Source organism: Vespa velutina, chromosome 18, assembly GCF_912470025.1.
Source record: "Vespa velutina chromosome 18, iVesVel2.1, whole genome shotgun sequence".
Lineage (NCBI taxonomy): Eukaryota > Metazoa > Arthropoda > Insecta > Hymenoptera > Vespidae > Vespa > Vespa velutina.
The window spans coordinates 3,976,255-3,999,129 of record NC_062205.1 but is presented as its reverse complement, the minus strand read 5'-3'; the positions used below and the strand labels follow the sequence as shown (position 1 = coordinate 3,999,129).

At 40.9% G+C, this 22,875-nt stretch overlaps 2 protein-coding genes across 6 annotated transcripts in view; one reads left to right on the top strand and one right to left on the bottom strand.

Moving 5' to 3' along the window:
• The window catches only part of LOC124955436 (calmodulin), a 37,963-nt gene extending 31,671 nt beyond the window's left edge, over positions 1–6,292 (top strand). For 3 of the 4 annotated variants that reach the window (XM_047509883.1, XM_047509884.1, XM_047509886.1), the window contains exons 5-7: positions 1,137–1,227; positions 4,052–4,108; positions 4,989–6,292. In XM_047509883.1, coding sequence (XP_047365839.1) covers positions 1,137–1,227; positions 4,052–4,108; positions 4,989–5,071 — 231 coding nt within the window. In that variant the 3' untranslated portion in view covers positions 5,072–6,292. The remainder of the gene's footprint in view (positions 1–1,136; positions 1,228–4,051; positions 4,109–4,988) is intronic. The other variant, XM_047509885.1, reaches the window with a different exon arrangement.
• LOC124955432 (serine-rich adhesin for platelets-like) overlaps positions 5,991–22,875 on the bottom strand; it is a 40,119-nt gene continuing 23,234 nt past the window's right edge. The window contains exons 2-9 of one of the 2 annotated variants that reach the window (XM_047509870.1): positions 15,066–15,201; positions 14,060–14,255; positions 13,652–13,862; positions 13,214–13,538; positions 12,863–13,129; positions 10,713–12,786; positions 9,639–10,535; positions 5,991–9,554 (exon numbers count right to left, since the gene is read on the bottom strand). In XM_047509870.1, the coding sequence (XP_047365826.1) occupies positions 9,183–9,554; positions 9,639–10,535; positions 10,713–12,786; positions 12,863–13,129; positions 13,214–13,538; positions 13,652–13,862; positions 14,060–14,255; positions 15,066–15,201 (4,478 nt within the window). In that variant the 3' untranslated portion in view covers positions 5,991–9,182. Of the gene's footprint in view, positions 9,555–9,638; positions 12,787–12,862; positions 13,130–13,213; positions 13,539–13,651; positions 13,863–14,059; positions 14,256–15,065; positions 15,202–22,875 lie in introns of both variants that reach the window. The other variant, XM_047509868.1, reaches the window with a different exon arrangement.

Here is a 22,875-nt window from a genome sequence, read left to right as displayed (position 1 = left end):
AATGATTCTTGAAACACGCTGACGTTTCACTACGTATGTTGACAGAGTTTTGACTTGTACCGGTGAAAACATCTTCGTCGCGAATAAATTGATGCTGCGGTAAAATGAACTTTTAGTCGAATCGATATGCCAGCAATCAAATTTTGTTGAATTTTATTTAAGCATTGAATCGAGTATATTCTACCCGCAATAATTAAACCTATTGAATTTGCGGTGTAAATGTTATAATGTAAATACTGTATATATTGTTTCAACGTCTATTGAAGTTTAACGTTGAACGAAGCTGTTATACTATATAACGTAATTAACTTTTTCCAAAAAGTATATTATATGACATATGTTATGAAAGGATTTACAAATAAAACTAATAAAAGAGTTTTCGAAGATTATACTTCGTATTTTTTATTATATAAAGAATATGAATTCTTTTCGGTCTTTCGGCAATTTAAAAAAATAAGTCGATCTTTATACGCACGAACGCTATAATGATTTTTGAGTTTACATACGTATACGTATGATGTATGCAGTCGATTCGGCAAAAGTAGTACCGAAAACTACGCACGAATGTAAAAAATGATGTCTTTTGTTTCAACGTAGTCTTTATATGCGCCCTGTATAAAAGCTTTCTACGTTACTTTTGTTCAAGGTTCTCAAAATGCATACTTTCGTGAGTTACTTGCGCGCGAGTGCGTAATACATACAAAAATAGAAAACGTATTTCCTTTTGTTCCCATGTTCCATCATTAAAGCTGATGAAACGTAGCATTCAAGTTTTATGAATCGTCTGTAAAATTAAAACGCGTACATACGTTAGCTTTTACGTATTTAGTTTTCATTAATCGTCTTATAGCAAGTACGTGTCCTCCAAAATTATTTATAATTTATACATTACAAATTATATAATTTATTAGTATGACTTTTAAGCTCGTTCTTCACGGGAATAAAATATCACGACTAGGTCGTTTGTTAAAATTCTAATTTATTTCCATTTGAGAAGACGGTCAAATTTTCTTTTTGCAACAGAATATTTTTATGAATGCAATGAATTGTTTTGTTTTTATTTTACAAATAAAAGAAAAAATATAGATGGAGACGCGTTTATGAAATTTGCTAATCAAAGGCTTTTCTTATTTCAGGTCTTCGACAAGCGTAATCGTGGTTACATCACCGCCTCCGATCTAAGAGTCGTTCTACAATGTTTAGGCGAAAACTTGTCGGAAGAAGAAAGTAAGTAATCTAATATTCGTCTCTACCATCAAATTGTGTTATTGTTTCGCTGCATAAAAATTCTGAGGACAATGAGAGAGAGAGAGAGAGAGAGAGAGAGAGAGAGAGAGAGAGAGAGAGAGAGAGAGAGAGAGAGAGAGAGAGAGAGAGAGAGAGAGAGAGAGAAATAACGCGTTAATTTCGCAAAGTAATTAGAGCCTATAAAGCATCGGTGCATAATATTCATCTTTTTGAAGAGTATCTACGTTTCACTGTGTAGCCAACCAGGTACCTAGCATGGAATGGATCAATCGAGGTTCATTCGTAGATATTCAAAGTTCGAGTATTTGCATACGTGCCAAAATGGACTTCAATAAATCAAGAATAACGATGTCGAATAACGTGAACAAACATCCCGCTCGTGTTAATACTTTGTGGAACAAAGGTTCTACATTGTTGCGAATTAATAATAGACGAGTATTGTTTATTTTGAAGTTTTAACGATATAGAAGATTTCCAACGAGATGAATTGTCAAATCTTTTTCTGCTATTTCCTTTAGTTATGTCTTTAACTTTTCGTTGGAAAAATATTCCTAATATCAAAAGAAACAGAAGAAAGTGCAGAGAGAGAGAGAGAGAGAGAAAATTCTGTCAATGTTGCTCTTTGAAAGCATCCTCCTTTGCTACGTACAGGAGGAGCTTCGCTAGCAAATTTAACAATAACGAAGAACGGGAGATCGTTCTCGCAAGATGGAAATTCTTCGTTATAGCGTTCATTTTCTGAAGAATCGCGAATAGAAGAAAGTACAAGTTAAAAAAGTTTAAAAGGATTTACGGTGAAGGAGATTTTTTAATAGAAGCTGTTCTCTTCCTTTTCCCCACATCCTCTCTCTCTCTCTCTCTCTTTCATTCGGCTTATTATAATGTAAAAAAAATCAGTAGTTGTTAAAGTAAAAAAAAAAGTGTCTTATAAATAGACTTTTCAGCCTCGCGAATCTTCAAAAATTTTAATTTAACTCGTTGTGACTAGGAAATAGTTATATTATTATAGCTATATTATACGAAAAATCATGTAGGATTTATATTCGTTCCTTTTTTTATTTGACTATAAAACTGTCAAAACCGATAAGTTAAAGATCGATGGAACGATAGCTATGGTCAATTTATCGATCATTAAAGAAAGGTCAACGGTAGGATTTTTTTCATACGTATTTGAAAGCAAAGAAAAAAAAAAAAAAAAAAAAAAAAAAAAAAAAAAAATCAAATCTCCAAGGAATATCGAGATGATAAACGTACTTGCAGTGTCCTTCCCTAAAGTGTAGCTTTCGTCAACTAGAGAAGTATCTCTCAGAGATATTCTCCTCGTATATAGTATTCCCAACTTCTCTCCGAGTTCGATGTTTCGAGAATCTTAACGCGTTTTCCCCTTTGGAAAGTTCGATCCTATGAATAATCTAAACGAGAAGATTTTTCTTTATTCAAATACGACAAGTAACGTATATTTTTATCTCTTAAATATTCAATGCTATTATTACTTCGAATTATACCGAGAATTAATGATATCACTTCCATTATCTATTAATTAACGAATCAAAAAGTTCTCAACTGATTTTCGAAACTTTCAGATAAAAATTCTAATTTGAATCTTATTGTCATAAAGATTTTTCGCTCTCGATCGAATTTGCGACACGTCAAGTCGATTTTGAAACAATTCGATTAAATTCAATGATGCTGTCGTCGAGGAGGCACGAGAAAATAATCTAACAAAGTCCTTGGCGAAGTCGATTAATCGTATTAAGATTATCTCGAAAAAGTTCTCCGCGTTGAAAAATAATTTTCTCTATCTCTCTTGGATGCATTTAAAGTACGATAAAAAAAAAAAAAAAAAGAAAGAACATAAGATTCTCAAGAGTCGTAGTACTTATAGCTTTCCTATGACTGACGTCAGTTGGCGTCGTCATTAAAAAAGTATCAATGATAGGATTCATTGAAATTATTGACATTTCGCGTAAACCTATTAATTAAGAGGATGATATTCACTAATTAGATGTCACCTTGGTTATAATCCTGTCCATTGAAATGCAAAGCTATACCTATATAATTTTTTTTTATCGATATACTACTGCAAATTATTCGTTTGACATCGGCAATCGTGATGCAGACAACGTGACTCTAGTTCTTCGACGAATACGAATCAAAAGTTGAACAAGGTCGCCAAGAACGACAAAGTTTTGCAACCTCCAAACACGTAACTGATTAGATTTGTCAAACTAGCGAACGATTGGAAATTGATGTAGCGACAACAACGACATATATTTTTAATAAAAATTAAAGAAATTGGATTGTTTTGTTTTTAAACGTTATCGAGGAGAAAATAAAATATGAGATTGTAATGAGCTTGACGATAAAAGATGAAAAAGTTGGGTGATTAAAGGCTACCATTTAACAACTTTATATGTGTAACATTACGCGAATCAGTTTATCGCGGATGAATTAGCGTAAGCTGAGTATGACGGGCCGACAATTTTAATTAGTGAAATATGATTTTTGCTCAGCCCACCAAATGGCATTGTGTTCGGTGCTATATTATATCTTTCACCCGGCATTGTCACATCACTTTCCAATTACGACGATTAATCGGCGCGATATCGTGCTACCGACAAAACGCATGTTCATTATTAGGAACTTTTTATGATCGAACGTCTCTCTCTCTCTCTCTCTCTCTCTCTCTCTCTCTCTCTCTCTCTCTCTCTCTCTCTCTATCTATGTCTCCTTTAAGCGAGTTAACTTGACTTTGAAATGGAGAAAATGAAAAATGGACTAATCAAACGTCATTTGGTTTCAGTCGAGGATATGATCAAGGAGGTAGACGTTGACGGAGACGGCCGTATAGATTTCTATGGTAAATTCTTATTCTCTTCTTCGCTAACTTATCTTTCCAATATCGCAACGGTACGTTCATTTTGCATGCACTCATACAAAAAAATAAAAGAGAGAAGGAAAAGGGGGCTGTATGTATAAAGATCTCGATTTCTTGATTTCTTTTTCTTCGAATGGGACCCTATCGTGAATACTCTTCACGATCCAATATACTTTAAAAAAGAGGTAGCACGATATTTCCATGAATACAAACGGTATACGGCGAAGGGTGCTAAAAAGAAACAAAACATTTTATCGACGACGGAGCTGAACGAAATTGTTAAATCGCTTCGAATGTTATTCGCACTTGGGATTCAATGTTTAGGCCGCGTAAAACGTCTCTCGTTGAAAGGAAACTCGAGGTAAAATCTTGATTAACGCTTTCTACCTCTGTCGTTCCTTTTTCTTTTTCATTCCTATTTTCGAACAAAAGAAAAGTATACATGTGTACATATATATATATATATATATATATATATATATATATATATATATATATATATGGGTATATATATATAGGTATTTATAGATTTCGTCGATTACGGATTTCTCAGGCTAAACCTTCTTCTTAAGCGTTGATCAAGGTATAATCTTGGGATTAGCATCGAACCGGGGACTAATCCGACCGCTATTTAGGCTAGAAGAAGAATCAATTCGATTACGCGATGACGCGATCCTTTTGAACCTGCGATTTAATCATTATTATTTGTATCGATTTGAACTCACTACAAAACTACTTTTGTTTTGTGTTTACGAAAGAAAATTGCACAATGTGAAAGTTACAGTATTAGTTAGGAATATAAAATGTAAAAGATATAGATGAATAATGTAAAATAAATTTTGTACAAATTTATCTCTTTTAGAGTTCGTTCATGCGCTCGGTGAGCCTGGTATAGATGAGGATGAGGAAGATGAGGAAGAAGAGGAATCGCAGTCTCCGACATAACGAGTCTTCTCGATCGAAGAAATCGCACCAAGATTGAGGATCGTCGATCGTCGAAAGGAATCGTTTTCGCAACGATTCGTCTTTTATCTTTTTTTCCGTATATCTGTCTCTCTCTCTCTCTCTCTCTCTCTCTCCTTCGCACTGTTGTAATTAAAAATACTATGGGCAATTTAACTTTATCCAATTAACAAAACAGAATATCGATCGTCGAACGATTATTTTTTCTTGTGAAATTTAGCACGGTAGAAAGTAGCGGCCATCAATGATTTTGGATGTCGCTGCAATGTTTTTTCCAATTCGATGGATAGCACTATTCATTGACTAGCACTATCAATGATAAAAGGAAGAGAGAATTCTTCTATGTGATTCAATACGTTTTCTTTGTTGGTGCGAACGAGAGAAAATATTAATTAATAATATAAAAAATAAGAAAGTTCTTGGCCAATGGCATCGATATGCATGCACGCATATAAGTATTTCGAATAGAAACTCAAAGTGGTTTCTTTAAACTTTTCATCGCACCAAAAAGCATTTTATTCTCGACGGTGATCGTGTCGTATATGTAATAGGTCGTAAGCTCTAGGTTAATGTCTTTTCTCCAGCACACACCACTCTTGGAGTTTCTATTTCGAGATTGATCGACGTGAAATAAGATACGCGAATAGTCTGTTCCTCGAAATCTCATCGTGGGATGCCGATAAGTAAGTGACTTTTGTGCTTGGTCATAGCATCTCTTTTCCAATTGTCTTCAAATAAAGATAATTCCAATCTTTTTAAGTAGATAAGTCGATCGATGTAATCCGATTCGAATTCGCCCGGGGAATCAATCGATCGTCGGGAACGAAAGAAATGATCGTTGATCGTCGAGAAATATTTGGTAAATCAGTTTTCAATGGTCAAGCAAACAAATTCTTCGATCTTGCACTCTAATTAAAATCATTATATTAATAAAATATAAATAAATAAATATAAAGTGGTTACTGCTAATTGCAATGATTAAGTCAATGATCTTTAATCTGTTATAAGCAATGGCGATTCTCTCTTTTGCGATATCGCCTGTCTCATCCAATCAAGGGACGAATTTCGAAGATAAAGCACGAATTCAAATTCATTCTCAAATTTATCTGGACTGCTTTGTAACGCATCGAGCCTCGTACGACGTGTCTCGAACGATGTAATACTATTACACCGATAATAAAACTCGCATGCTATTTAAAATTACTTAAAGTACTAATAAATTAATAAGGAAAATCTTGTTAAGACCTTTTTGCTCACCTACCTTTCTCTCTCTCTCTCTCTCTCTCTCTTAAAATAATAACTTTATCGAGATCAAATCTAGCGTATTTTCTTTAAACATTCGTTTTTATTAGCGATAAATAAACTTACATATCTTTACAGTAACAATGACCTCTCGCAATTCTCGGAAAATATAATAATATCTATTCGTAAGGATTTTATAGATCAAGATTTCCTTCTTTCACTCTCTCTCACTCTTTCTCTCTTTCTTTCGTTCTACCTCTTTTTTCCCTCCTTTTTAGCTTTAAGCTCTCCCAATCTCTCCTTTCGTTCGTCCAATTGTCCAATTGTCTCTTTCGCGGCGTAGAGACAAACCGAACCCTTGAAAAAATCCACGCGGCACGAAGGACGTACGACAGATGGACGACTTATTTCTTTTTATTTTTTCTTTTTTTTCTTGTTTTTTTCTCTTGTTTTTTTTTTTTTTTTTTTTTTTTTTTCTTTTACGTTGCGTGCGTTTTACATGCGAGCTATAATGCGAGACTTACGAGTTCTAACAACAGCGAACATACAATAGCCGTATGGAACATTTGATCATACGTAAAAGAAGAGTTATGACGATTTTTCGATTTTACTTTTCGACTATTCGCAGAATTTTTTTCGATCGCAGCGACTTTGTAAAGGACTTTTTACGTAACGTAAGAGATTCGTCATAAACGAAGATACGATTCTCTTCTTCGCAGCAACGATCGTCCTTCCATTATTTTGACAAGATGCAGGACGGAAAAATGCTGTCGGATTTTTCTCGCGTTATGAGACAAAAATTGAAGGAAAAGAGGGAAAAAGAATCAACGAATAGACGAGAAGAAAACAACGTCATCGCCGTTTTTCTTTTACCTATGCTTCTGTATACGGCCCTGAACAAAGGAAAAAAAAAGAAAAATAAGGAAAGTTTTTACATCAATTAAACGTGGCCGATCGGCTCGATCGAGCATTCCCTCTTATGGCCGATCAAAACGATTAAAAATCGATTCATCGATACGCGACCACTTGCAATGTCTCTAAATTTTAAACCGGTCAGATCGAAATGAATTCTCTCGTTTGATATCCGGACGAATATATTACGTTCGTCGTCAAGAAGTAAGAACTCCTCCGAACGATCAGTTTTTTTCTTTCTTTTTTTTTCCTTATATCTGTACCGTATTTACAACTAAGTACATGTATAGAAAGTGCACCTACTATTCTTTTCAATGAAAAAGTCGAACGACGGAAGATTTTTCAAAATTGCAAATCGTTTCTTGTACACAGGGACTTTCGATGCGCGCGATTCCATCTTTCCATTTTTTTCTTTTTCTTTTTTTTTTTCTTTTTTTTTTTTTTCTTGCACGTTTCATCTTCGCGCTTTGCAAAATACGCGAAGAAGCCTCGTGATGGAAAAATCAACTCGAAATTTCCTTCTGCATCGTTCGAAATTCTTCCTTGCGACGAAACGTTTATCGCTCGAACGACTATTTTTACTTGGATCGGTCGCGTATCGTCTATCGCTTTACTTGGCTTTCTTTTCCCTTTTTTTCTCTCCTCTTTTTTCTTCTCTCTCCGTTCACGCCTTTCACCGCGCAAAATGTTCGTTCGCAACTACTAATGTCGGTCTAATGTAGATTACAGATATGAAGGAGCATGAATTAATGATAATGTCCATTAAGAGTTGAGTCAGATAATCCAGTTACGATAATTATCACTCGAGAAAGATAAGATTTTCGGTTGATTCGTTTAAACAGCGTTCGCTAATCTTTCATTTTCTTCGTCATTCTCCTCTTTTTGCATAAGCGTTTATGCGTGCATGCAATGCCGTGCGCCGCGGACTATATCGAAATAAATGGAATCTGGAAAGCGTCGTAAAATTATCTCTCGATTCGATAATTATACGCGAGTTTATCTCTCGTAAAACGTTCGAACATATTAAGGCCGACAATTTTCTTGACCGCACGAAAAAAATCGTCTTAGAGGATTCGAAACGATACTCGAGATTCGTTTCACGGTAAGACAAATGCTTACCGTGTATCTCGACGCTTTTCCATTTTCCTGCATTTATCTACTAATCGATGAAGAATCCTAACGTCAAAATCCACTTTCGAAATTCTTTCTAACGACATTATAGGCGCCAACAAGTGCGCTAAGCAGTCCGACAACCGTTCATCGCATGACAAATGCGATTAGTCACATCAGTAGATTTCCTATAGACGACTCTATGAATACCAAAAACACTCATTATATCGTCCGTGTTTTCGTGAGTCGATCTTCGAAAAGACGACGTTTAGAACATAAATCGATAGTAATTATCGATCAAGAGCGGTCTTTCTTCTTTTTAGATCCTCGCATGCTTTGTAATTGCCATGCCCTCTCCGTAGATCCTCCAGGTTTGCGCGCATAATACGTAAACATACATTTATTAGAAAAAGAAACCGAATGCGTTCGGCAGAAGAAAAAGAGAAAGTATTCGATGATCTCGTCGTCGCTCGTATTGTATCACATAAAGTTTCGAAGCGAACTCCAAAGTGAAAGTATGCGCGTCGTCGTTGTCGTCGCCGTCGTCGTCGCCGTCGTCGTCGTCGCCGTCGTTGTTCGCGGAAAAAGCGATGGACAATCGTTTTTAGATTTGATTTCGTTTCCGTTCTTCGTTTTCCTTTCTCGTTCAACGCTCGAACGACTCCGATTCATTCGCAACGACGACAGCCGCGGTGGTCATAGCAGCGAAACGTTGTCGTCTTCTTCGTGCGAGAAGAGCTGACGTAGACGGCGGGGCTACTCGTCGACGTGCACGCGAAGATGAGACTGAAGGACGCCGCTTTGGATCCCATCTCGCGGACGGTCCTCCTCAAAGGACCGGCTCCTCGTCGGTCTCGTCGTTGTCGTCGAGTCGTTGGGAGGACAAATGATGGACGGCCGACGACGAGGAAACCGAATTCGTTTTCGTCCTTCGATACCTCTTTTGTTGATTATTACCGCCACCGCCATTGATGCCGGTCGAGGCGGCGTTGCTGCTACTAGCGCTGCTGATGCTACTGACCCCGCTGCTACTGCTCGGGCTATTGGTCATATTACCGGAAATGTTGCTGCAAGTCACGTCGAAGTCTGGCAATTGTCCGTGTGAAATTATTAACGGCCGAAGGGCCGTACGTACGGACCAATATATACGTGGATAAGCTCGTTCCTGTTGGACCAATATATCTTTGCTGTGTTTCTGTTTCTGGAAGAGGATCGGATCGAATTAACGATTGATCGGTTTAATAAATTCCAACGATTGATTGGTTCAACGAAAAAAGAAACTCACCTCCGAAAGTTCAGCCATTTTTGATTCGTGCGAGACAAATCGTTTGCCTCGTGAAAATTGTCTCAAAGCTTTCTCACTGACGTAGACGAACGGTCTGATGACACGAAGATCTTGTCGACGAATATAATAATGCGCCTTCATGGTCTTTAATTGGCCATCGTGAAAGACGGAGGATAGAAAGCTCTCGGTCAGATCGTCCAAGTGTTGCCCGAGTGCCAATACGTTGTAACCGTGACGTTTCGCGATCGCATACAATTGTGCTCTGATGGATCTGTTGCAAAAGCTGCAGGCTTCGTTGGAAAGGGATTCCTCGGCTTGACTTTCTGTACCTGTTGTCGTAGTAATAGTCGTCTTCGTCGTCGTCGTCGTCGGCGTCGGTGTCGGCGTCGTCGTCGGCGTCGGCGTCGGTGTCGTCGTCGTCGTCGTCGTCGTCGTCGTCGTCGTCGTCGTCGTCGTCGTCGTCGGCTCGACCGCCAACTCCTCGTAAAAGTAAGGAACGTCCAAAACCTTGAAATGTCTTATAGTCTCAAGCCGATCGAACGTCGTGCCACCGGTGTCGATCGTGGCAGCGCCGATCTCGAAATCGATCCCCTTTGACCTCGCGTGTAACCTATATTGATGTAGCGTGTGCAAGAGAGACAGCGAATCCTTTCCAAGTATCGAGAGACACAGGAGTACCCTGTCATTGTCCCGAATCATGTCGAATTCCTGTATGGCCTCCACCGTTGGTTTCCAAATGTTTCTCGGTGCCGAGTGCCACTGGACGCGCGGCTGAACGTTCCTCGTATCGTCTTTCCCTTCGAATTTCAAGCCCTCTTCCTCCGGATCGCCCTCCTCCTCTCGCAAGTCCGACGATAACTCCTCGTCCTCCGAGAGATCGTCGTTTTGACGTACGAGCTGTTTCGAGGAAGATTTACCGGATAAACCAGACATCGAGTTCGTCGTTCTAGACTTTCGACCGTAACTGTTCGTAGAATTTGATTCGGCGCTACTGCTACGTTTCAATTCCGTCGATTCGATCGACTTGTCGCTTTCGTGAAAGGAAAGGTTGATCCCACTGTCCTGAGAACTTACCGAGTTCACGGCCGAATAAATCTTTGGTAGGATCTTCCTGGGGTCACCACCCATGTCCTCTGGTCCTCTACGCTCGTGGGAATCGTCGTCGTCCACGTCGTCGTCCACGTCGTTCTCGTCGTCGGTTTTGGCGACACGATTACCGGCGGCGATCATCCGTTCGGTTTCGGTCGGTTTCATGACGAATATCACCGTCTCGTCGGAGGAACACTCGCTGGACATCTTGCTCTCCTGTTGCGTCAATTCGCCGATCTTGCCGGTTATCTCGGAGGTACCGTGTTTTCTAGAATTCAATAACCGAGGGGAAACGTTCGATATGGTAACTCTACCTCTGTCCGGGGATTCGCATCCGTTGGAGGATACGTCCGAGGCCGAAGCATCCGGCGAGTGCCTGTGAAGACCGTCGACCGCGTTCACCATACACCTGATCTCGGACTTAACCTCGCTCGCCATTTCCTTCGAAAATTCCATCAGATATTCGGCGATGTCGCTGGCCGTAAAGGAATCGTGCCTGAACTGCCTATCCTCGGTCGAGGACAATTGACTGATGGCGCTGTGATTCCTAGAATGGTGCTGCGGCGTATTCTCGGACGTGTTCGCCTCCGATAATGCATCGTCCACCTTCGATATCACCTCGCGAATCTCCGACTTTATCTCAGTCGCTAACTCCTTCGTAACTTCCTTCAAGTAAGCGCTCAAATCGTCGTCGGATCTTTGTCCGACATTGGAGTATATTGGCGAGGACCTTCCACCGCCTATGAGCTTCTCCGTGTATTCACCGACCGACGAATACGAGGAGGGCGGGGAGGCGACGCTGCTGTGATAATTGAAAGATGATATGGAATGGCTCAGATTACTCATCGCGTCCAATTCGAGAGAATTCAATTCCGTTTGGCTGCTACAACTACAGTGAAGTCGTTGCTTCTGTCTCGAGGCGTTTAAGTCCGAACGCGGCGGCGTGAAACCCAAGCTCGTCAATGTCTGAGGGCTCAACGGAAGTACCGGTATGGGCGAGGACGAGGACGACATGCCGGATCGGTTGTTGGCCGCGTTGTTATTCGTCCCCGTTGTACTACCCAATGAATTGCACCTTGCACGTCCGCCGTCCCTCGCCTCTATCAAATCTCTTTGTTCCTTCAGCGGCCGACTGACAACCACCGTCGCATGAGACATACACGATAGGGCCGAGGGAGTGACCGCTTCGCCAACGGCGAATCGTATTGGCATTGGCGAACTCGGACAGGTGGCCGGGGATTTGTGACCGGTCGACGTATTCCCGGTCTCTGTACGCATCAATTGTTTATCATCGATCCCGTCGATCTCCGTGGGATTCGTTTTACTAGGCTCCGTCGTCGACGCAGCCACGCAGTTTCTCCTTATCGTACTCAACGCCGGAAGACTTCGATGTCGCGGCGAATTTGGCGATACCGGAGTGTTTCCGGTTCGAGGAATGTCGCTGTTCAAACGTCTCATGCCGTTGGCCGAGGTCAAACTATTAACGAGACTCTCGTGCGTACTCGTAACCGGTGTCGTGTGCGCGATCCTGTGCGAAGCTAACGTAGGATTGAAAGGTACTTCCTGCTTCACGTTTTGTGAATTACCTAGAAGCAGATCTTGCGCCTCGCTCGGTAACATAAACCAACGCAATGGTTCCGTTTCTTCCGAGATGAAGTTAAAGATACGATCGGTTTGCAGGGGATATCTCTGTGCTATTTTACGCGCACGATTGAAAATATTTCGCGCCATTTGTAGGCAGTCCGCGTAGCTTTGCGGAAATGCGCCGGATCCGGAGGCCCTCCTTTCGGACGCATTCATTCTCCCGTCGGTATATCTTATCGTTCCCAACAATTTTCGTTCCTTCAATATACTGTTCGTGTGGTGTCGCCACTCCCCGGTCTGAGGATTTAAAACGTATTGCGGTAAGAGCTTCCATCCCTCGGTGGCCACCATCTTCAAGGCCTCCAAAATAAATGCGACTTCGGCCTCGGACATGAAATAAGGAAAGGAAAGCTTAGCGAATCCCGGCCTCATTGCTTCGCTGTTAACCTCCTCGCTTGCAACTTCGTTGCGTCGACTTAAAATAGAACAAAACGCCACTTGTTAATATTTCCAGACGAAATACCGACGAAATAATAATATATTTAACTTACCTCTGCGTCAATAAATCTTCGTACTCTTTCGCCAATTCCGCGTCTATTCCCATCAAATTGTGAGCGTATCGACCAACGCAAGCGCACCCACTTCTTGCCTGTATGCCGAAAACGTCGTTTAATACGGCGCACACGAAATTGTGATGGAGAAATGTGCCACGTGGGTGTCGGACCATAAACGAGAAGATGGGCAGCCTTTTAACATTTTGCGATGCACTACCGAGTAAAATCAGTTCTGGAATTGTGCGTACGTGGGCCAGCACTTGCCTGTACAGAACATAATAATAAAGATAATTTATCTTTTATTAAGCTAGGAAAGCTCGCTTATTGGCGTACGGTATGAAAGTTCACCTAGAAATTTTGTCTTGACGATTGACGATAGCCCGTGGCGTCACGTTCTCCTTCAATTGAATCGCCAATCCACAGCGAATACTTTCCACGACTCCGGCGGTTCCACTTTCGTCGCGAAGCTCGGGATTGGTCAGGTATCGGTGACTGTCTCTCATATCTTCGGCTCTTATTTCGACCATTAATAGAAATTTTTTACTGACGAGTACCCCAGGCGATTGGACGCCTCCTACGAACTTGTGCCCAGCGAAGAAAATTGCATCCTTGTGCGCCGTGGATTCGCTCATACCCGGTAGATGTGGATTCATGTCGATCTGAGTGTACGGCGCTGAAACGCACAACGACGTTGATCGATCACTTTAGAAAGGAGGGAGAAAAGGGAGAAGCAAACGCTCTATGAAAATCAATCGCTCGTTCGCAATACTGAATCACTTTTCTTACCTGCAGTGGTATAATCCCAGATACTGAGGGCACCGTACTGATGTAGAAGAAGGGTCGTAGCAACGTCATCCGCCAAAACCCCTGTTATACAACTGGCCGCACTGAAGCATCCGATCATTTGCGCGATGCCTTCTGCACGCATCTTGGCCAGACCTCGTTCAAGTTCGTTCAAATCCAAGAAACCCTCTCGGGTTTCGGACACTCGTACTATCTGTTAGGTAAAACCATATAGAGTTTTTTTCGGGTCGAAAAACGTTAAGAGAGAAAGGATACGAAAGGAAAAGGAAAAGAAATAAAAAAGAAAAAAAAAGAAGAAAAAAAAAAAGAAGAAGAAAAAAAAAAAAGAAAAAAAAAAGAAAACGATCGAACGGTCATGATTTTCAATATCCAAGTTTTATTCTGCCTTACCTTGACACCATATTCACGCCACGGCTGTAGATTGTCGTGGTACTCGAACGGGCCCACGAAAACTACGGTGGATTTTGAGAGATCGAGATGTCGCAGAAGTGTGCGAAGGGCACCGGCCGAACCTTGACCCGTGAATAAAACCGCATCCTGGTCATCAGCACCAACGGCATGCCTAACGATGTCTCTTGTTTCGTGCCTGGAAAACATCCGTTGATACGAGTTTAACGAAAATTCGATAACGTAACGAAATAACGTTGATCGTATCGTATACTCGTTGCCATGCCATTACCTCTCGTCCAAAGTTTGGAGAGGTAGCGAGCGCGTTTGATAGCGCAGACTGAATATTGATCTATGGCACGTTAACGCCAATCTGAGCGAATCAACTTTACGCGTATAATATGCCGACATAATATATAATCACGGCAGATTAGGAACGAGTTGTGAAAAAGGGAGAGAGAGATAAACGCGAGAAACTTTGCACTTAATTTTCGTTACTTTTTCCTACATTTTTTTTCTTTTTGCCGACCTAATCAAGAAATAAACGCATCGTACTCAAGAAATTTGTCATGTTTGTCCATCGTATTTCGAGCGTGTAACAAATGCGCACGTTGAAAGGTCGATAGATATAAACGTTTTGAAATGACAAATCGTTTCTCGCGATCGCGAAAGGAGAATATTTCGTACGATAAGATCACGTTCGCTTTCGTAAGAACGCAATCCGAGTTATAGGGACCTTTAAGCGAAAACCATTCGCAGAATTGAGAACCAGGTGTATAATCGTATCGCTGCTGACTCTAGCAGGTGGCCGCGGGCGATGCACACGTTCGCGTTTAAGAATGCATATAAGCGTTCTTTCGGCCTCGATCGTTATCGCGATCGTTCGGTGCTTGGTAGAACGGAAAAAAGAAAGAGTGAGAGTGTATGTATGGGGGCAAGGTGAAGGGGGCGGGCGGGGGAGGGGGGAGGCGGTTGGAAGGACACTGGGAACGGTCAGTCTATTAATTACCTGAAGAGAGAGGATTGTAGACTGCAGATGGACGTTGATGCTCGAGTGTCGCCCAAATATGGCAGGACCTCCTTCGCGATGTACTCTTCGAGAAATTGTAGCGACCTTCCTGTTGCCGTATAATCGCAAAAGACGACTGAAACAAATACATATACATATATACGCATACATGATGTAAACATCTAAGCGCGGGAGATTTGAAAAGCGTTTGAAATGACGTCATCGTATGATTTAGTCGATATACACGTTGTACTGGGATAATGAGATTCTCGAATGAAATCGAAAGTTTTTCAATAACTCCTCGACGATCGTAGAATTGTGAAAGTATTAATATCGATCCCGCCTACGAATCAACGTCAATCACAACGATCCTCCATTCATGACGGGAGAGGAGAACGTAGTAGTTGTTTTTTTTTTCGCGTGCCGCAAATCGAATTGCCTTATGTCAGGGGAAAGCCAAGGTAGGTGAGGGATAATGACTCGCAGGTGTTTCTTACGAAAGAGCGAGCTCGATTGAAAGCCAACCGCCGCTGCTGTTATATCTAGGTACATATGTATTATATGCATACAATAAATTATACGTACACGCGTCGCTAATGTCTCGCGAAACTTTCGACGAATTAAAGAACGCCTTCTCATAGAATCTATGCTTCATCGTCCGGGAACGAGAGCCAACTTTCATTTACAAAAACAGAACTATTATAATTACGACGCGTCGCATCGAATTAAAAAAACAGAAAAACTTCTTGAAGGAACTTTCGTATATGTTCGTATATAATTAATCATTAATGATAGAATTTTTCAAACGCGTATGTACGTATATATATATATATATACATATATAATATTGAATACGAAATCGCACGATATTCGTCGATCATAAATTCTTCGCGATATTCATTCTCCGTTCGACCGAAGAGAGAGAGGGAGAGAGAGAGAGAGAGAGGGAGGGGGGGGGGGGGGGGGAGAGAAAGAGTGAATCGGCACGTGATAAAAGCCAACAATGACGAACGGCGCATCGCATGTTATCGGAAGGTATACGTCTAATGTCCGTTTTACGTAAGAAGGAAAGATGTTTCATTTTCGTATACCTTTCAGGGAGCGTCCGCTTTGGATTCGCGATAAAATGTATCTCGAAGCGCGATAGCGGTAAGATTTTCTATCCTGAATCCCACCGAATGCCGAAGCGTATACACCGAAGCTTGGTGTCCGTTATACGTGCGACTGAAATGCTTTCCAAGATTTACGATCGACGGGAGAACTCCTTCCTTCGAGAGGGCATTCGTCGTGACGCAATTACGCTCGGGCGTAAAGATATCTCAAGGAATAGGAACGGCGATTCTACTTTTCCGACGAAAGGAACTTGATCGATTCGTAGATCGAGCTAGATCATTAAATTTTCTATTTCGATTTGTCCGAAATAGCTTGCACTTTGATATCATCTACTTCGATATTAGATACGATTAATTTTGAATCGGATGATAGAAATAATTGAATAAAGATTACGAACGTTAGGATTAGCGCTTGGAAAAATGCATCGATTTCACGTAGGACAATGGGTTAGACTTTCTCTTCTCGGGAAGAGAATCGTTGTCGGTTTCGTAATCGACGCAAGAGAATCTCCATTTCCGTTGGTTCCCGCGAAAGGATTCCTGGAGGATCATCGTCTTCCTTCTTCCTTTTCAAGTGTCTAATCGAGCCTAAAGCCGAAGCACCATGAGTTTCGCCGCAGGCATAGGTCGACCTAAATCCCGAGGGCGACGACGATTGGCCGAGCGACCGTTTGACCTCGAACGACTATCCGCTTCGAAACTGCACCGGAGAAGTTTGCAAGCAACGTACCGATTAACTAGTTCACAAGTGCAGAGGAAGAAGGAACCGAAAATGCTAAAAAGAAAAAAAAAAAAAAAGAAAATTTCGATGTCGAAAAGAAGCGAATATAGGATGATCTCTTGGAAAATTGTCCTGAAACTGCAAACAAATGGTAACTACTTGCATTTCTATTATTGATGCATTTAATGAGAATCCGTTTTACGTTGGAAAAGAAACGGTTGGTTTGGTTCGTATCGAACAAATAGATGAGAATCACGCCATTTATTCACGATATACGATTACTATCCACTGGCGACTACTTCCTCCGTTAGTTTCATTTCGCACGAACCATTTCGCCTATTGTTCACAAAGTGAATTCAGTCACGATGACACGAAACTATTGCGACGACTCATTCCAATTACACCGTATCGATATAATATGTCTGTTAGTATCGACTTTGTATGTTCTACGGCTAATTTCTATCCATGAAGAAAAAGCAAAGAATTTGCGCACTTTAATAAAGAAAAAATAAGAAGGATTATTGGTCCGTTGGTAGAACTTTACGTTACTCGATCGTTAAATCTAGAAAGATTTCTTTTTTAAGCCAATAAACGTCGATTCTCATCGATCGAAAAGTAAAAAGATATTAGCTCGAATTTAATGCGCTTATCGAATTTAAAGCGTCGTCGTCGCGTCGCGTTCCCTGACGAAAAAAAAAGAAAAAAAAAGAAAAAAAAAAAAAAGAAACGTTCCGCCTCTGCCGTTGTCGTGGACTTCGTTCTCATTGCTGTAGCGTTCCTAAGCCTTATTATTTCCAGTTAGCGTGGCAACACTTTCGATGAGCGCATCGTTCAACGCCGATCGATCGGCCTGTTACGGTCTTCCGAGCCGAGCCAACGTTAAGATAATTGACTCGTAAAGTCGAAGAAATGCCTTTCGAGATTGCCACTTTACTCTTCTCTTATCTCCTTCGTATCCTCTCTCTCTCTCTCTCTCTCCCTATTTTCTATTTGGCTTAGCGTCGTTTTTCCGACTGGACTAGATCTGTACAAGATCGATGAAAATTACTCCAAGAGTAAATACGTTTGAATGCATGAGAGCACAAATTACATCTCACCTTCCAACATCGAATAATAATCGAAAGGATAATTGCACCAGGCGTGAACGCGTCTGCCGAGAAATCCAAGAGGATTTCGTAACGACGATGACGCGGATATTTCTATATTAAAGGCAAGGCGTCAAGAGAGAGAGAGAGAGAGAGAGATAAAAAGATATCGATCGATCTATTGATCCGATTAACCGCATCGGAAAAAGCGCATCTTCTTCTTCGAAGCGCTCTTCTAGATTAATTAGTCCCGTCCCTTATAAGGATACCTACTCGTCATAGGCGAGATCGATGAAAGATTCATGCGAATGCAAGTAGGTACCGTTTCTCGAGAAACGAGTGGAAAATCCGGAAAAAAGAAAAGAGATAAGGGACAAGCGTAAACACCGAGCCGAGGTTAAAGAGACGACTCGATGTCGATCGAACGGTCGCGACCTAGTTTCCAGGTTCGATTATATAGCCTCTTCCCCACCTTCGTACTACCAGGAATCGGTATTATGGAATTTTCAACTCGTAAAAACACACACGCGCACAAGCTTCCATGGAATGTGTCCCTCGACAATGGTCAACTTTGATGCCTCGTTGAGATTATTTTCGCGCGCGAATATTTCCTTTCTTTCTAAAGAAAAATGTTAACTTCGACTTAATATCGAGAATTAGTAGTCGACAAAGAGAGAGAGAGAGAGAGAGAGAGAGAGAATATGAGCTCGCGTGATTCTATTGTCCTCGAAACAGTCGCATCCGAGATAGGACGATGAAATGTGAGATAGACGGATGCGTCAAAGATTCTTCATCGTGGAAAATGTTCTCTCTCTCGAAGAGAATTATTTCTGCAAGAACAATTTCCAATTCTTCTTTATAACCAATGTCGATTTCGCTCGGGTTTCTATTCTATTATTTCTAATAATTTTAATACGATTTAACTTTTACGACTATTCTTTATCTTGCATAAGTATCCGTAAAAGCAAAGTTTCGTCATATCATTGATCCTTCCGCAAATAAGCATGGTGCATAGACTCGATCACTTTTTACGATAGACCGAGTTGTAAAACTTTGCGAACGATATTATACAGTTCCAGGCTATATCCTTTGAAAGAGCTAAGAAATCGATCGTGGTCTAAATTCGTCTCACCTTGGTGGATATCGAGTTATCGGCACATTTTCGACTTTAGGTAGTCTAATTATTATTGAAACTTTTAAATTATCGCTCGCCAAGTAAGATGGAATCGACGAATAATATTTTTTCCTCGTTAAAAATAGTTTCATTTTAAAAACAAATTGCGGGAAAAAAATGTCTCTTTAAAATTTTCGATATCCTTCGAAAGGATATGCCGGATCGAAAATAGAGATAAGATCGTTCTACGCATCGATGAAAGGAAGACGCAGGCGCACGATCTCTCACGTAAGGTACAAACAACTTACGTAAGTCCGATATGATTATGCGATTGATTATCATCGAATAATAGAAAGCGTAAAAGACAACGACCGAAAAGTTGTTTGTTACTTACCTCTTAAAAAACATACGTATACGTTCAATGAAGAAGGACATAATATGATGAATGAAACATTATTTCTACTCCATTGTTTATTTGATACATTTACTATCGAACATTAATTGTATTCAATAAGAAAGAATTTAATGATATGTAGATTTACATGACCGTAGATTATTAGCTCTCCTACGCGCGTTTAAATTTATTCGAATACAAAAGAAGGGAACTTGCGATTCGAGTATGACACCAAGATCGTAGAGGGAATAGGTACGTTTAGACCAGAGAGAATAAACGATGTCGTCCTTATCTCGAATGGTTTGTTCGATATCGTTTATCGAAAGGGGTAGATTGTAAGCAATAAGTCTCACGGGAGAACGATCGCGTTCCCTCCTCTTTCTCTTCCTCCTCTTCTCTCTTTTGCACTCCTCGGTTGTTTCCTACGTGAACGACTAAATAAACAGAGTGATATACGCGGGAGGGTGGAAGCCTTTCGAGAGACCGAGCGTGTTACTAAATTTGGAACAAGGCTCATACCCAACGGCGTACGTTCCCGTGCACGGGGTGGTGCGACGAGTGTGTGCAAGCGGAGCGACCTAAATACGAAGGGAACGACGAGCGTGGACGATGCCGGGTCACTTCCATGAAGCGGCAGGACCGAAATAGTTCTTCTTTGTTCGCGTGATCGCCGCTTCTGCGAACGTTCTTCCATGTATCGCGAGAAAGTCAGCAGCTTCCTCTCGTTAACGATTCTTGCAACGGGAATGAAAGAGCTGCTGATATCTATCTGAGACGGTCCGTTGATTCTTTGTTCGTACGATTGATTTATCGTTGGTAACCAAACACGCCTAAACTTGACTCGCCCAATAGCTTCTTTCGCTTTTCTATTTATCACTTTTTACCTCATTTCTTTCTTCCGTTATAACAATATTCTCCAACGTTTAACAAGTGCAACGATATTATGATTTCTATGCTTCTACGAATTCATTGTCATTGTCTCACGATCTTATAATTTGCAACTATTGTATCGTACTCGAACGCTAATCATCGAATAGCAATAGTTTATTGCATGTCTCCGATGTTTTAGCCCTTTCTCGCGTCCTTGACCGAGAGAAACAGCTATGAATGGACGGAGAAAAAGTTGGAGAATGCGGACCCATTGAAACGCATCGTTATAATCAGATGCACATCTCGCGGGATTGCAACATGCTACACGTGAATATATGTGCACATGTATATATATATATATATATATATATATATATATATATATATATGTGCATATGAGCACGCACACACACGTGCGTAAGTAGGCTCTCGGACCTTGTCCGTCGTCGCAATTCGTTACGAGAGGAACGCATTGTTTCCGAGACAGTGTCCCCTTCTTCCAATATGCAGCTCGTAATCGTAAATCAAACGCCTATGCTCGCTCTTCTAGCGTAACCTGTTTGAGATTGGGTAACGAAAGTTTCTGCGATTGAATCACTGTCACGTCTGCCGAGCACTTAACCCTGGAGCAATGACGCATGAATGAAAATCGCAAAGACTAGAACGTTTAAGCTTGCACTCTCTACAATTTATATATCGATACAGATTTAGAACGACGATACTCTTATATAGCTATAATTGACGACGCTGATGAAATTGACATCCAAGTCGACGTACGAGTTATTCCGCAAGTTTTAAAACAAAATTATAGCAAGTTCTCGTGTCGCACGAATGTTTTAATTATCTAAATGCAAATCCAAGAATCGTCGAGTCCGAGTACCATATATCGATCTTTCGAACGAAATAGAACGTATTTACCGAGATGACTCATCGTAAAATTGAACGAATTTGAGCCGAGTTTACGTAGCAATCGTATAGCCACGACCGATAGCGAAGAAATCGTGCTAGCAACGTAAACTCTAGAGATTAAATCAAATCTAGGCTTTGCAAAGTAAGGAGAGCGCGTCCTACGTTATTTCTGAGCACCGTACTTAAAAAAGAAAAAAAAAAAAAAAAAAAAAGAATGAATCTTTCGACGACCAAGACGGCGACATTCGTGATGGAACCACGCGTAGCTTTCTTCGACCGCTCGGTCACGTGTTCCAAGGTGAAATCGCGATGAACAGCCGGCGAACCCGTTTTCTCTACATACACGCGCCTACATGTTTACGTTACCTTTAACATATGCGAAGAAACACGCAAATGACGAATCTTTGGCAAAACAAGCGAACGAGCCTGGAATATAGTAACAATGACGATGACAACACATCCGGTTCTTTTTCCTGGCGAGAGAGAGAGAGAGAGAGAGAGAGAGAGAGAGAGAGAGAGAGAGAACGAATCCATTCGTCTTCCACGCTTCTTTCTTTCTTAAAAAAAACGAACCTACCGCGAGCGAGCGTCGCGCCACTTGCGATTGTGCATTCGTTCGTTTTAACGTGAAATTTAACGATTTTCAAAGAAACCATCGGAATTAGAGTCGTGACATTTGTAAATATGTATTTGCCATTAAAAATTAATATAAATTAATTTCGCTACCATTAACTTTCATAAGTTAATCGAGATATTCTAATCGTCCATATAATAAAATTCTATATCCCATAACATTGTTATATTTTTATCCGTGGATACATCGTAGGCATGCTGGAAACGATGGCTCGAGATCGTATCGAAGCGTCCTCGTCTCGACGAGGCTAAACGATCGCGAGTCAAAGCTCAACGAGCGCGCATCAATTTCGAATAAATTTGTCGCTAGGGAAACAAAGGAAGGACCATGAAAACTCGACGAGTTGACTCTTCGTACTAGATATTATATCGCGTACATATAAAATATTTATATGCAAGAAGATCTGGTGCGTACCAGCAGAATTATACGGTCCGCTCGTGCTACTAGCAGCGTACGAAGAGCGTGGACACGCGCGAGCAACCACATTAGGCGTGTGCTGCGTTAGCACGTGGCTCGTTCCGTTGGCAGTTGAATTACGTAAGCTCTCTGAGCCAGCTGAGGACAATGTCAAGGCTGAAAATCGCACTGCCGTGCACTCTTTCCGTCTCTTTCTCTTACGTGCACCCTTTCGTTTATCGATCTCTCTTCGACGATAAAGCGAACGGGGGGATACGAAATAGGCTTCGTTTCTTCGTTCCGATAACGCGAGAAACACAAAGATGCTGGTTAAATGATTTCAAGGACGAAAGTAGCACGACTACTCGTTGTTTCACCGTTCGCGCCAAGAACCCCCTTCTAGATCCGATAGGCACGTATTCGAAGCGACTTTTTTACGATTTCTTTGATATATATATATATATAAGCATTTCATATATATATATATATATATATATATATATATGTATATATATAGGTAGATACGTCATTACTTCTGGCTCGTAGACGCGTTAAAGAGATTTTCTTACTAATAG